Raw genomic sequence first — 13,321 nt, 5'->3', positions numbered from 1 at the left:
GGGGGGGGGGGGGGGGGGGGGGGGGGGGGGGGGGGGGGGGCTGTCATCCTGTTACACTCCTGCCAGAACTGGCAGTTCAGCTTTGTGTTCTGCGAGTTTACACTAGGGATGGCATAATTGACAATGGCTAACAGCGGAGAGCAGTGCAGAGCCTTGTTGAATGGCCAGTAATGATTGGAGCAGACGCCCACTGCCCCAGTCCCCGGGGACTGTAATCCAAGATCCTGTTTCTGATATAATTGTTAGTCAGAGAATTTCTGCATGGCTAGGCCGGTTCAGATTCCCAAGCTGGTTGACAGTGCCAGGCAGTTTAATAGAAAAACTGGATGCTGAGGTTTTTAAAACAGAAGAGCACTGAACCTGGACGTGGTTCACCAGGAGCCTCTTGTTCTCCTTCCTCACAAAAAATAAGAACGAGATGGTAACTTTACTTCCATGAATGTAGACTCACCATCAGCCGTGTGTGTGGGGATGCAGATAGAGCGAGCAGTTTGTGTTATTGCCTTTCTTAATTAGCTTGTTTCCATTTATTATGTTATTCAAACAGGAGGGGTTGTCAGCAGAAAGTCAGCTCATCTCTGCGTTCCTGCAATCCTTGACAGATGACTCTACTACCACTGATGATGCCGGGGTGAACAAACAAGCCAGTCCAGGATCGAATGAGTAGATGCCTTCAGTTCAAATAGCAGTGTAATTGGACATTCACCTGTACCAGACAACTTACTTACTTACCTTAGCACGCTTCACTATTCCCCCCCCCCCCCCTCTTTACTTGCAGCGAATCCATAACAATGAAACAGGTGACTTTCATGCTGCTGTCAGGACTGATCTAATTTTAGCTGGGTGAATGATTGCAATTGGCTTTGCCTCATCAGATAATTAATCTATGTCACCATTAATTGGAAAAGAGAATAATTACAGGCAGTGTTGACAGAAATTCTACGCTTCTCCAGATTCCAAGATCTAATTACAACTAGTGAAACCCCGTGACCTTAACTAGCACTTAGCACACCTTGGCCACCTTGACCGTGTCCATGTGAAGACCACTGTCTCTTGAAAAGACCCCTGTTTTTGTTCGCGCTCCCCGCTCTCCTCACTCTCCGAGAGCTGTCTCCCTCAATCACTTTTCAATATTCAATCTTAATTTTGTGGAAGTTTAGCATTTTCAATGAGCTGGAGATGAATGATTAATGAATAAATTTGAATGCTTCATTTTGTCCATGGATCATTAGTTAAGTCCTTTGTGGGAAGGACCTGAGAAAGGAGTGAAAATTATTGAGACATTAGCCTGAAGCAATCCAGGGGTAAATAGTGTGCACGAAAGGATGTTGTGTGCGCACGATGCACTGGCGTTCTAAAGAACCCTGGGGAAACGCTGTTTTCAATTTGGAATCTTAACCCAATCACATTTATAGAAAATAGTTTTTTAGTTTCATCATGTTTCAACAATGACACACTAATGGTACACAACACTACCGCCTGCTCCATATACAGCAGACTTTAAAAGTTACATATGAATGTTTCTGCATAAAGAATAGTCTCATCTGACTTATTACATATTGTTAATTTACATAAAAAATAGAAATAAGTAAATAATAATGGTCATATCTTTCCTGAAAGAGCACACATGCTGTGGATTTTCTCAAGGTCGATGCTCTTCGACGGCTCCTTTAGAAACAGTGTTGCCCTCTCCTTCTGTCTGTGTCTGGTTGATAGAGATGCTGTTGTTTTGTTGATACGCTGGATGCCTCTCTCACTCGTGGGGACAGAAGGGGGCAGTGTGAACACAACAACCTTAGAGAGACATAGTTGACTGCAACGCAGATCGGTCTAGTGTCTTAACATGGCCGTAGCGTTTCACCTCAAATCAATGATTATTGTTATTATTAAGTCAAACTGGAACATTTTGAAATACTTTTGGCTGAAAACAAAAGTATTCACACGTTCATACATGTCGTCTCTTTTACCTGCAAAAATTGAATTCAGATTTTTAATAAAGTTTTCTTCTGTAGCTTTTAACTTAAATATACTATATAATTTTAAACATATATAACAACCTGCTCAGTGACATTCATGTGGAATCTCATATAGACGACTCACTTGGTGCCACTAGATCTCCAAAAGCACCTTGAGGAGAGAAATGTTCAGTTCGTCTCATAATCCTTACTGACGATATGGCAAGATCTTAAATGAAAGTGCCGCCCCAACACATTTATCTACTCTCTTTGCATCTAATCAATCCCCCAAATAAATTAAAGTGAGCCACAACTAGATGTCATCACATTTATCTGCCGCCGTGCCTCAAAGTGCACACACCTAAATGCTGCTACTCTAAGGAGGGTGGACTGTGGAAATACTGATACTTGACAGCTGAGATGTATTTTCTTCTTTGTTCGATGCCTTTTTCAGTATGATGAGGGCGGACTATACACAGCACAAGCCTCACAGTGTTGTTGTATTCTGTGATACATCAAAGCTGGTTTTAGAGGATTTTTTTTTTTTTTTTTGGCAGTTTTGTATAAACGCAGATTTTGCAAGAGACATGTTGGCAAAATCTGATTTACAGGCAGCATGATTCTCAATTTCCGCCCAGGCGCCACCATGCAGACGAGGGGCCCGTTTCGCCTGGATTCACTCCAGCGATCGTTTCTGATCGTTGACGTGAAGCCGAGTGAATCAGAGCAACGTTCTGTCTTCTCAAGCTAACCAAAGTTGTGTTTTGAGATCTTTTCAAAATCAGGAAAAAAAAACCTGAGGTGTCCACTCAAAACCTTCCTGTTCGTCAGCAAGTGGAGAGTTGAGCCATGGAGCTGATGGAGTCAAGGAAAGAGTGTGAGTGTTGAGAGGTGCTACTGTGTCTAAAATATCAATGAGGGAGATGCTGCCAAGTTCTAGAGCACACAAGAGGGAATAGGTCTTCTGTCAACATAGAGTAGACCAGGCAGATCTGCACTACTTCATATCTTAATATCTTACGGAGAATGTTTTATTTCGACTAACTACTTTTGAACCATGTCTGCTGTTCATTCCCTTCAGTGTTTATACAGTACACTGGGTTATTAGGGAGTGTGTTCCTTTAAAGTTTAGGTAACTACAGCATCTGTCATTCAGTCATACTGTGCAGCTGAACAATACACTGGAACAGTGTGTTTGCCCAGGTGAGTCTTTAATGTGGAACTCTGCCGAAAACATGCCAAACAAATTCATCACTATAACAATACATGTTCCTTGTGTTGCCACACTCATTTGATTTCAAAGATATTTATCTTAACAGGATAATAATTTGTGAAAGTCTCTGACATTTGTGGCTAGCTAGCATGATAATAAATCCGTGGCTTGGAACATTTTTTAGTTAATTAGAGTCAATCAATCCAAACTTTGCTCACTTACCGGTGTGAAACCGGAGTATAATGAGCAGGAATCAGCATGGTGATTGGAAAACACAAATTACAGCTGTTAAAGAGAAACTCATCCACTTTTCTTCTGTTGATGCCAATGCCTGCTGCGAGGATTTAAAATTAGCATGGCATTCCTTTAATGGATGTTAGGAGAATGTGCTCCTCTATAATTAAAAAAAACCTTTTAATATCCTCGTAGGCTAAAATAAGAGGAGTTCTTATGATTACATGACAACTCTTTAAAAAGGACAGATAAAAAAAAAGTTAATTTATTTCATTTTGTTTTATTATGAGACTGTTTTTTTTCAATTGCAAAAACATACACATACATTTACCAATACTGCTTACATGCAGTACATGCTCTTTATGTGATGTATTAGCAATGTTTTGATTCTGTTAATATGTATTATGAGCTAATGAAGTAACTACATAACGGAGTGTGACCGTACTGTAGCAGCGGTCAGCACTGCTGCTTGGATACGATCATGTGGCATATTAATGAACTCCCCTGATACATACAGTATTGCTGTTAAAGGTGGTGTATATCTTTATAGTCACAGTCCTACATTCATATTATTCCGGACATATTCCATGCACCTTACATTCATGGTGTAATGATGTGAGTAATAGCCTGCTGATGTTAACGGCGCCCTACAATAGGACCTTTATCTGATCTCGGCTGTCAGACAGCAGTGTGATATGACCCGGCTGCTAGTGGCCACGATGTATGTGACCTCAGCGCTGGATGTAATTTCCTCTCAAAAAGCTGCTGGAAAAGGAGAGCTTATGTTGTCGAGCTCATGTCGTCGGGGCTGCTAATAGCAGCTTGCCATTGTATTAATTATTGTCAGGGAATCCAAGGGGTGTAGATAATACAGAATGCACTGGTTGGTCCCATTTGTTTCACTTGTCAGTGGAGTGAATAATTGGGAGTGCTGACCATATTAGACACAGAGAATTTCTAAACATAAGACTCAAACACAAAAGTATGGCTTGGAAATGAGAAAGCTTAATGTCTGAGAATTTTCAAATCAGTATGGAATAATTTGCTGGCTTCCCGTTGCCAAAGGAATTTACTGAAGTTTAACTCAGACAACAGTAATTCAGATTCACAGGGAAACATACAGCTATGAGTATTGTGCTGAATTGGAGAACCCTTGTTCATTATTACATTTTACATTTCATTTAGAAATTATACCTGGTCCTTCAACGTTATATTTATTCTGTTAAACAAAACTGTAAAGCATGCTGCATGTGATTTCCAGGTGAGTGTCAGATATTTTGCACCCCAACTTGTTTCTTTAAAGGCTTGAGAACATTGATACAGTTTCAGTAGAAGGGGGCTGCTAATACAATGGGGCTCATCTTGCAATTCTCCCAAGGAATAACTATCAGTCCTGCTACAGCGGCTTCAGCGTCCCCAGGTGACCGCGCCACTGAGCCCGTGCTCGCTCCATCGCACCCCACTCCACGCCTGCTGCCACCCTGAAGGTAGATGCATCACGCTGGGGAAACTGCGCAACAGCAGCCCCCTCTCCCTCACCAGCCCCCATAAAAAAACCTCCTCCACAGCACGGTGGCCACTTGCGGGGCCTCACACATGTCCGGGTCGCCACTGCAGCCCTGGTCCCGACAGCCCGGACTCTCCCTCAGGTGAGTCTCCACACCACCTCCATGTCTCCTCCCACCTGAACTGCACAACTGGTATCCTTTTGTCATTTGAGAAATGCCACACACACACACACACACACACACACACGATCCTGTGCTCACTCTGAAGAGGACACCGCCTGTTCCTTTCTGCTCACCTCCCGGCTGCCGTCTGACTCTCTGAGCCGTGTCTGTGGTGGCTACGCCATGTGTGGGGATCTGGGGGTTTAAAACAGCAGGCCTCCCATTCTCCCTGAATGGCAAATATAAGTGCTTCCAATTTATTACACCGTGGACGTTTTATGAATCATCTCTGACTAATTTTGATCTGAGATGACAGGCACGCGCTAATCAGTCCCGGTATCACAATGTATGAAGAAAAAGTCATATAATCAAGTAAATACGTGTCTGCATCTGTTGAAATTTCCAAATTCATCACGATGAAGTGAAGCTGCTGAGAGGAAATGTTGCACTTTAGCTGACCATTTCACTTTCTCCTCACCTCTGTAGATTAAACTAATGCTGCCAGTGAACTCATTTGATCCTTTTGTGTCAAGGCTACTCTCGGGAGATGACAAATTGGTACAACCTCTGCCACACAGACAGTTTAAGTTACAGTTTACTGGGGACTCACAATCAAAATCCCTGAAAATACTGTATAGTAGATGTTTCCATATCACATTATAATATCATTAAACACATAACTGTGAACTGTGAAAGATCATATAAGAATATACAATAATATAATAATACAATAAGGCAGATGTGGAATCAAAAGAAGCCTATTTGTGTTTAGTTAACTGGAATTGAAGCAGAGTCTTCAATTCAAATGTTACTGCTGAAGGCTTTATAATTCAGTATTTACTGTAACCTGCAGTTTGCATTAATTTTGTCTCACTACAGTCTTTCTAAAGAGGCTGCCTGCTGCATTTTCTGCTTTCCAGTGTTTCATTTTTTTTTTTTATCAGAAAACAACCTTTTCACTAACACACGAATTACAACTCTCACTTTATAGGTTGCCATACCACACCACACTTAGTTAACAAAATATTTTACAAACAAGATGATATCACCCTCTCCATGATATTAATATGATATGTTCTCTGATCTGTAAACAGCTGGTTATCTTGCTTTTCCACGATAAGAGAAAGTGCTGAGGATTTACGCTTGGTGAGCACATTTGGGCTGAGTCTTTCACACGTCACAAATTGCAGATGGGAAGCAGTGATCTTGAACAGCCGATCACATTTCCGTGACCATCTGACACCTTCCATTTAGGAAAATAATACTTTCTATCTTAGCATACCCCCTCTGCAGCAGCCAGCAAAAGGAATTATGCCTGGTAGACTTTGCTATTCACAACTTTGGAGCTTCTCCTTTTGTTTTGTTTCATTGCACTGATTAGATTAAATGTTCAGTTTAGCGGTTTAAGGTCGCAAAAATGTCGGCAGTTTGTGTGAAGGTTTATATTTCCGTGTTATAAACAATGAGAAACCATGTTTTATTGTGAGCATTGCACAGGAAGTTGTGTTGTAGCTGAGGGTAAATTAAGGAGCTTATTATACCATTAAACTGTACGAAGTAGATTGGAAGAAGCTGGGATCTTTCTGTACCTTTTTTTTAATTTTTCTTAGCATTTGTCTCTTTGAGTGAACAGTATTGGAAAATCTCATGTAACTGTTGTTATTTACTCTTTTGTCTTCCCCTCTTGTATCCATAATGCTGAGGACAAAAAGAAGACTTCTTACCCATAGAGGTATCGGAGTAATATGACAGATAAATATGAGTCGGGTTAACTGGTACAGAGAGTTGTAAATCACTGTGGTGTGATTCTTTGTCTCAAAGGGTTTAATTAGTCTAGAAATTCTTCTCTTATCTGATGACCCCCCTCCCTCCCTCCCTCTGCACACTGCAACAACTTACAACCATAAACGCCTTGCAATCTGAAGACCAGTGGCCTCAGGAGACTGAGTTGCTACAAAGAGCTGAAAGAGTTGAAAATGGTCATTTTATTGCGTTAGAATAGCTCGCTCGAGACTTGGGTAATGTAGTGCCAACTGAGCGCTGGTAACGATAACAGTATGCGGACTCTGAAGTGAAATACAGTGAACTACTGTAACGCTCTGCAGTGACTTTGGAAATGAGGCAGCACAGCCATAGTCATAAACAAAAAAATACAAACGGCTTTCTCGGTGGTGACAAACCGCTAATTAATACAACAGTATTATATTTATACTTCAGTGGGGACTATTATGTGAGATGCAGTGCACATCAGTCATTTCACAGCGTTCATGTAGCATGAATGTGCTCGGTATAACTACAAGTGGGGGATATGCAGATATGCGTGCTTGTCAAATAGTCAAATAATCAAACAATATTCTGGTTCCATCTATTACGAATGCTACCTATATGTGGCCTGTTATTGCTTGACGGTATCATGGTGTTGCTCTATTTCATAGTACATGAACAAACCCATTTATCCCTATCTGTCATTTCATAACTTGTGAGGTATCTGTCACTTCTGGTCCCACGGGAGTCCTGTATGTAGGTTTCTTTATTTAATTGACAGATTATAATTATAAGTAATTTCTAACAGTTTTTGATTGGATTAGCAAGAATGTTATTTTGCTTATTTGAAACCCGCAACCATCCCGTGTCAACCCGTTGATGGTTAGAATTACCTGATGAGTCGTAGGAAGGATACAGTCTTAATTTAGATTATGTCATTACTGTAATCTCCCCCCCTGAAGTTTTAAATGTCAGAGCAAGACATCCAGACCAGACTGGAGGCACCTGGGGCCTTTAGCTTGTTGTTGTTGTTGTTGTTTTAGCGCTATGAATTACACCATCAGGTCAAGTGGACGTTCGCATAAGAACAAGTCTTATTTCCATTGTTGTGATTCTTCAATCAGCATGCTTTGACAGATAAAGGTCAGTCTTGTTGGTGGAAGTGTGTCGCCGTATGGACTCTAAATATCCAACCAGGACCTCCACATACAAACACACTACTGTGCACTGGTGCTGATGCTGGATTAGGTTTCAACCCTTTGTGTTTGCAGGCCTGCAGCTAGACCTCAGGCTGTGAATCTGAACTAATCAGACAAGATAACAGATCATGGAAACACTGTGTGTTACGTTAGACTTGTTGTTTTATAACTTTACATCACTTTGGGCATGGTGTGCGTAGGGGGGTGATGCTTGTGTCACATAGAAATGTAAAAGGGGATTTTAATGATTCAACATTCTAAACAATAGTGTGGACATTGTGGTGCATGTGGTATTTATGATGCAGATGCAAAACTTGAGTTTGTGTCAAAGCACCTTCTTTTTTTTTGAAGGACTAGCAGGAGCAGAATGAGATGAGGGGTTATTTTGGCGATGGAGATTAAGGCAGGGGCTTTTTGTCATTTGTGCGAGACAAGCCATTCATCCATCCAGTTCACAGCCAAAAAAAGGCTGGTCCCAGAAATTAGCAGTTTCAGCTCAGCAGCAAAGTCGTCGGGCTGTGAAGGCAGAGAGAAATTGACTAATTAGCAATGCGCACTAAAACTTGACGGTTCTCTCTATAACAGCGAGGGAAAGACTCGGTTTTTCTCCCCCTTTCTCTTTTCTTTCTTCCATAGATGTTTGAAATCGCAGTCATTTACGCTCGACAGTTTTTACAATAGCCTTGAGCCATAATTTTGCGAGTCTCTCCAGCATCCATACCCCTGCATGGTCTCTCTCCACCGGCCATGCACGACCGTTTCTCTCCCCAACCGTGGATTTCCTATTACTCTCGTTACGACTCACTGAGCCCCAGGCCCAAGGATAATGATGTGTTGTTTCTTGGTAGCATAATTTGTCACACGTATATTTCTTCTTCTTCTTCTCTTGCAGAAAGCACAGCTCCCTCTCACACACTCACACACTTCTTGTTAATTCAGAAGAACAAATGATCAACGTGAAAATAGTGACTTTATGAGTTGGAATCAATGGTTATTTGGAGACACCAGCGACCATAGACTTTAAAGGAAAGGACATTTCTTAAAAAAGGAGAACAAAGGAACAAATTCACGTGAGAATATTGGGATCCTGAAGCTTACTTTCTTCTCTTTTTTTTTGTGCCAAGAGCTGAAGTCAGGTAAGTTTGGCTCCTTCTCAGGCGAGCTGCTCACATCATTTAGTTGTGACAGGCGCTTTTAAGTGAATCCGGCGACAACGTTTGCAGCACGCTCGTGTCTTTTAAGTTGTACACGCGTTACGCATATAGAAAATAGCTTTTTAACGAAACAACAGACATGCATATCGCGTTTAACTTTACCGAAAGCTGCGTTTTCGGTGAATATTTTGCCGATACTCACGTCCCGCTCAACTCAGGTAGGCTAAAGGCGAAAACGCATCCGTGCAGCTGGCTGACGGCTCGGAGACAAACTAATTGCTTTTGTATGACTCCGTAAATCTGTGCGCTGTGTAATGTCCTCATTGTGCGTGTGTATGTGTGTGGGGGTGTGCAGCAAAAGACAGGAGAAGGGATAAGTGTTGTGCTGAATGCTGCATGTTATCCGTCCGCCGTGTCTCTGTTTTCCCTGATCAGACAACTTCAAACCGCGTTTACCGGGAGGAAAAGCTCCGCAGCACCTCCGTGTCTTCGGTTTTTTTGTGTTGTTTTGACAGCGCCCTTAAAAAAAAAACACCTCAGCCTCCATTTAAATAAATCATCTCGAGGTGAGAATGAATAAGAGAGGCACGCTGTGGGAACTACTGCGGTTTTGTTTGTTGCTTTACGACCGTGAGCTCAAAGTTGAAAACGACCAAAGCCCGCGTTGGATGTCGGTTCTCCCCGGTTGGCGTAATGGTGTGCCCCCCCCCCTTCCCCCCCACCCCCTCCGGACAGGAGATCCGTTCAATAACTTAACTCGACTAAATCGTTTTATATTCTAATAGCTGACCGATTGCATCCGTAGGCTGCGTGTGTTGTGCAAATACGTGACCTGAGGTAAATGGCTTGCATGGTTTATTTGTTGCCTAGGTGGCGTTCACAGTCAGGAAGTCATGTCCAGATCGGGTGATAGAACATCCACCTTTGACCCTACACACAGTGACACCCTGCTGCACGGGCTCAATCTCTTATGGAGGAAACAGCTGTTCTGCGATGTGACTCTCACTGCCCAGGGACAGCAGTTCCACTGCCACAAAGCAGTGCTGGCGTCCTGCTCACAGTACTTCCGAGCCCTCTTCTCTTCCCACAATATGATCAACAATGAGGGCAGCAAAGGGGACCAGGGCAGCAGCGGGACCCCCTCCTCCTCTCCTGACGACAAGCTGGTGACCCCCAGCGCCAGGCCCATCAATAACCTGGTCCTCCAGGGCTGCTCCTCCATTGGACTACGATTAGTGCTGGAGTACCTGTACACTGCCAACGTGACTCTTTCCCTGGACACGGTGGAAGAGGTGCTGTCAGTCAGCAAGATCCTCAACATCCCCCAGATCACCAAGCTCAGTGTGCAGTTCCTCAACGACCAGATCTCGGTGCAGAACTACAAGCAGATCTGCAAGATCGCCGCACTCCACGGGCTGGATGAGACCAAGAAGCTGGCCAACAAGTACCTGGTGGAGGATGTGCTGCTGCTGAACTTTGAGGAGATGTGCGCCATGCTGGATGCTCTGCCACCCCCGGTGGAGTCGGAGCTGGCGCTATTCCAGATGTCAGTCCTCTGGCTGGAGCATGACCGGGAGACTCGCATGCACTATGCGCCGGACCTTATGAAGAGGCTGCGCTTCGCCCTCATACCTGCTCCAGAGCTGGTGGAGAGGGTGCAGTCTGTTGACTTCATGAGGACTGACCCCGTGTGCCAGAAACTACTCATGGATGCCATGAACTACCACCTGATGCCCTTCAGGCAGCACTGCAGGCAGTCCACGGCCAGCAGGTGAGGAAGAGACAAACATATACATAAAGAGAAACACACAAACACACACAGCAGTGAGCTTCCTGAGAGTGGACGTAAGGTGATTAAATGCCTCCCACTTGTTCAATTTGAACAAATTGCCGACTCAAGTATTGCCCACTTGCACAAGCACCGGTCGCACCGCCTGTGTAGTCTAGACCATGTGGGTGGTCAGTCAGAGAGTTGAGGTCTGGGGCCCGGTTAATGAGGATTGTGGGGCTCGTCCTGTAAAAGACTTTCAGCTGTCAAGGGTCTTGCTCTACTCGGTGCTTCACTTGTATCCATAATTACAAGGTTACCTCATGTTTCAGTGAAGAAAAAAAACAACTCGTTATTTCCTCACACATCTGTGTAATTGCTCTCTAATCAGTGTAGACAAGATGCAGCAAACTAGATAAAGGTTATGCATTTGATGTGTAGCAACTCTCATGAATACAATATGAAATGCTGTAATTTAATTGTTACCAGGATTACGTGGTAATTATAAAACAATTCTGGTGTGAGCACAAGAATATCACAGCTATCGAGGATACAGCACACTAAAATGAAATACAGTCGTAGGGAATATATTTGAGGATTCATCAAAGAAGGGACACTTTGACAATGTTCCCTAAATTCAGCTTCGATAAACATGTCTCACTCACAAAAATAGGCCTAGCTCCATGTCTTACTTCCATGTTTGCCCTGATCAGCACTTAAATAAGCAGGAGTTGTCAGTAATTGTGTTGATTGATGGTTCTGTTTTGAGTTGTAATGAGTACTGCAATTATGAATTCACTGCATATACCTCGAAAGAGCAGGAAATTAGAGCTGTGGCATTGAGAATCTCCCAAATTTTAAAATCAGATTTTTGCGGAAAACAACCTCAAAATGAAATCATTTGTCGGTTTCTGCATGATCCCAATAACATATCTATTCCCACATATGGGCTTGAATGAGCAAAGAATCAAGAAACCTCATAATTAGTTTCACATGCCACTGTTTCTCTCCTCTCAATTAATCACCATTATCTATGTCCAGGGGCTCATTTGCATATGAATAACCCCAAAACACTTCCGAGTGGGCCAGTAGCAGAGAGAATGTACCGAGACGACGGTGAATTTCCCAAGCATAAAAAAGTAAAATATGAAAAAGGTGAACATGACTGGATATAAAGGCCAGCTGCTCTTCATCTTTTTACTGCTTATTGTGATTAATTGGTGGATTTGTGTTCAAATCCATTAGGAGCCAGATAACGGCCATTCATGTACAGTAAAGTGTTTGGCTTTTTTTGGTTGTATATCATATACAAACAGCAGGAAATATCTCTCAACTGGCTCAGAGATGTCACATGAATCATTGCAGCCAATGAAATGGAGACATCGTATGGGCAGGTTTATGCACTCAATTGCGCTTTTAGCCTCCAGCATGGCACCCTGCAGGATCGTCTTCACTTCACAGCTAATTGAAAAGATATCTTTAGAGTACAATAACCATTCAATAACGCATCAAAAGGATGAGTACGCTGTTCCGCAATTTTTTTTTGTACATTTTAATAAACGCGGCCACACATTGCCTGACACGTCGCTTCATGTTCAGTAGTTGTACCCAGACAAGAAGCAGTTTTAATTGAATGCATGCATCTGGTTTTATTTATTCGTTGATGATATAATTCATACTTGAGCATTTTCAGAGGGAAAAATAAAAATACGCCGAGCAACTGCAGCTAATACTATCAAAGTAATTATGTTAATTAAGAAATTAAAGGTGTCCAGCTTCAGGTTGAGCCTATATTTGGTGTATTTTTCTCAAGGCTTAATACCTGTTTTGTTCCCTGTTTCCCAACACACACACACTTTTGACATTACAGAATCCGTTCCAATAAGAGAATGCTGTTACTGGTGGGTGGTTTGCCTCCTGGACCTGATCGTCTCCCCAGCAATTTGGTCCAGTACTATGACGACGAGAAAAAGACATGGAAGATCCTCACAAGTGAGTAGCAGAAGGCTCTGCTGCTTTCTTTCTTTCTCTTTTTTTATACCTGAGGCATCTTGTGTTAGTGGCTTTTATGATGAGAAAAAGTTGTTCCTATGGATGACTTTTACACAGGTTAATTTCCATCGAAAATGAGGGGAAGGAGTTCCCTAAATCCTTTAGGTGATAATGTATCACTATCACTTTTAATATAAGTTTTTAATCAGAGCGTGACTTCACGGCACTGTGGAGCTTCATGCCCGGTCTCCCTTGTTTTTGCTGAAATATGCTGGCAGGATGCATGATGAGATTTACTTGAATCTAATGATCTATTGTGGCAGAAAGAGAGAGAGAGAGAGAGAGAGAGAGAGAGAGAGAGAGAGAGAGAGA

General features: G+C 42.6%; 2 protein-coding genes across 5 annotated transcripts in view; both read left to right on the top strand.

Moving 5' to 3' along the window:
- The window catches only part of ccdc178 (coiled-coil domain containing 178), a 20,295-nt gene extending 18,334 nt beyond the window's left edge, over window positions 1–1,961 (top strand). For both annotated transcript variants that reach the window (XM_031865347.1, XM_031865348.1), the window contains exon 20: window positions 548–1,961. In XM_031865347.1, coding sequence (XP_031721207.1) covers window positions 548–667 — 120 coding nt within the window. In that variant the 3' untranslated portion in view covers window positions 668–1,961. The remainder of the gene's footprint in view (window positions 1–547) is intronic.
- Window positions 1,962–4,802: 2,841 nt separating this feature from the next.
- The window catches only part of klhl14 (kelch-like family member 14), an 18,547-nt gene continuing 10,028 nt past the window's right edge, over window positions 4,803–13,321 (top strand). Inside the window, exons 1-3 of one of the 3 annotated variants that reach the window (XM_031865455.1) lie at window positions 4,803–5,051; window positions 10,060–10,960; window positions 12,828–12,949. In XM_031865455.1, the coding sequence (XP_031721315.1) occupies window positions 10,083–10,960; window positions 12,828–12,949 (1,000 nt within the window). In that variant the 5' untranslated portion in view covers window positions 4,803–5,051; window positions 10,060–10,082. The other 2 variants (XM_031865454.1, XM_031865453.1) reach the window with 2 other exon arrangements.

Source organism: Anarrhichthys ocellatus, unplaced genomic scaffold (assembly GCF_004355925.1).
Source record: "Anarrhichthys ocellatus isolate YVR2014 unplaced genomic scaffold, GSC_Weel_1.0 scaffold32, whole genome shotgun sequence".
In the NCBI taxonomy this organism is placed as follows: Eukaryota; Metazoa; Chordata; class Actinopteri; order Perciformes; family Anarhichadidae; genus Anarrhichthys; species Anarrhichthys ocellatus.
Note: the sequence above shows the minus strand (reverse complement) of the source record. Positions and strands in the feature narration are given on the sequence as shown.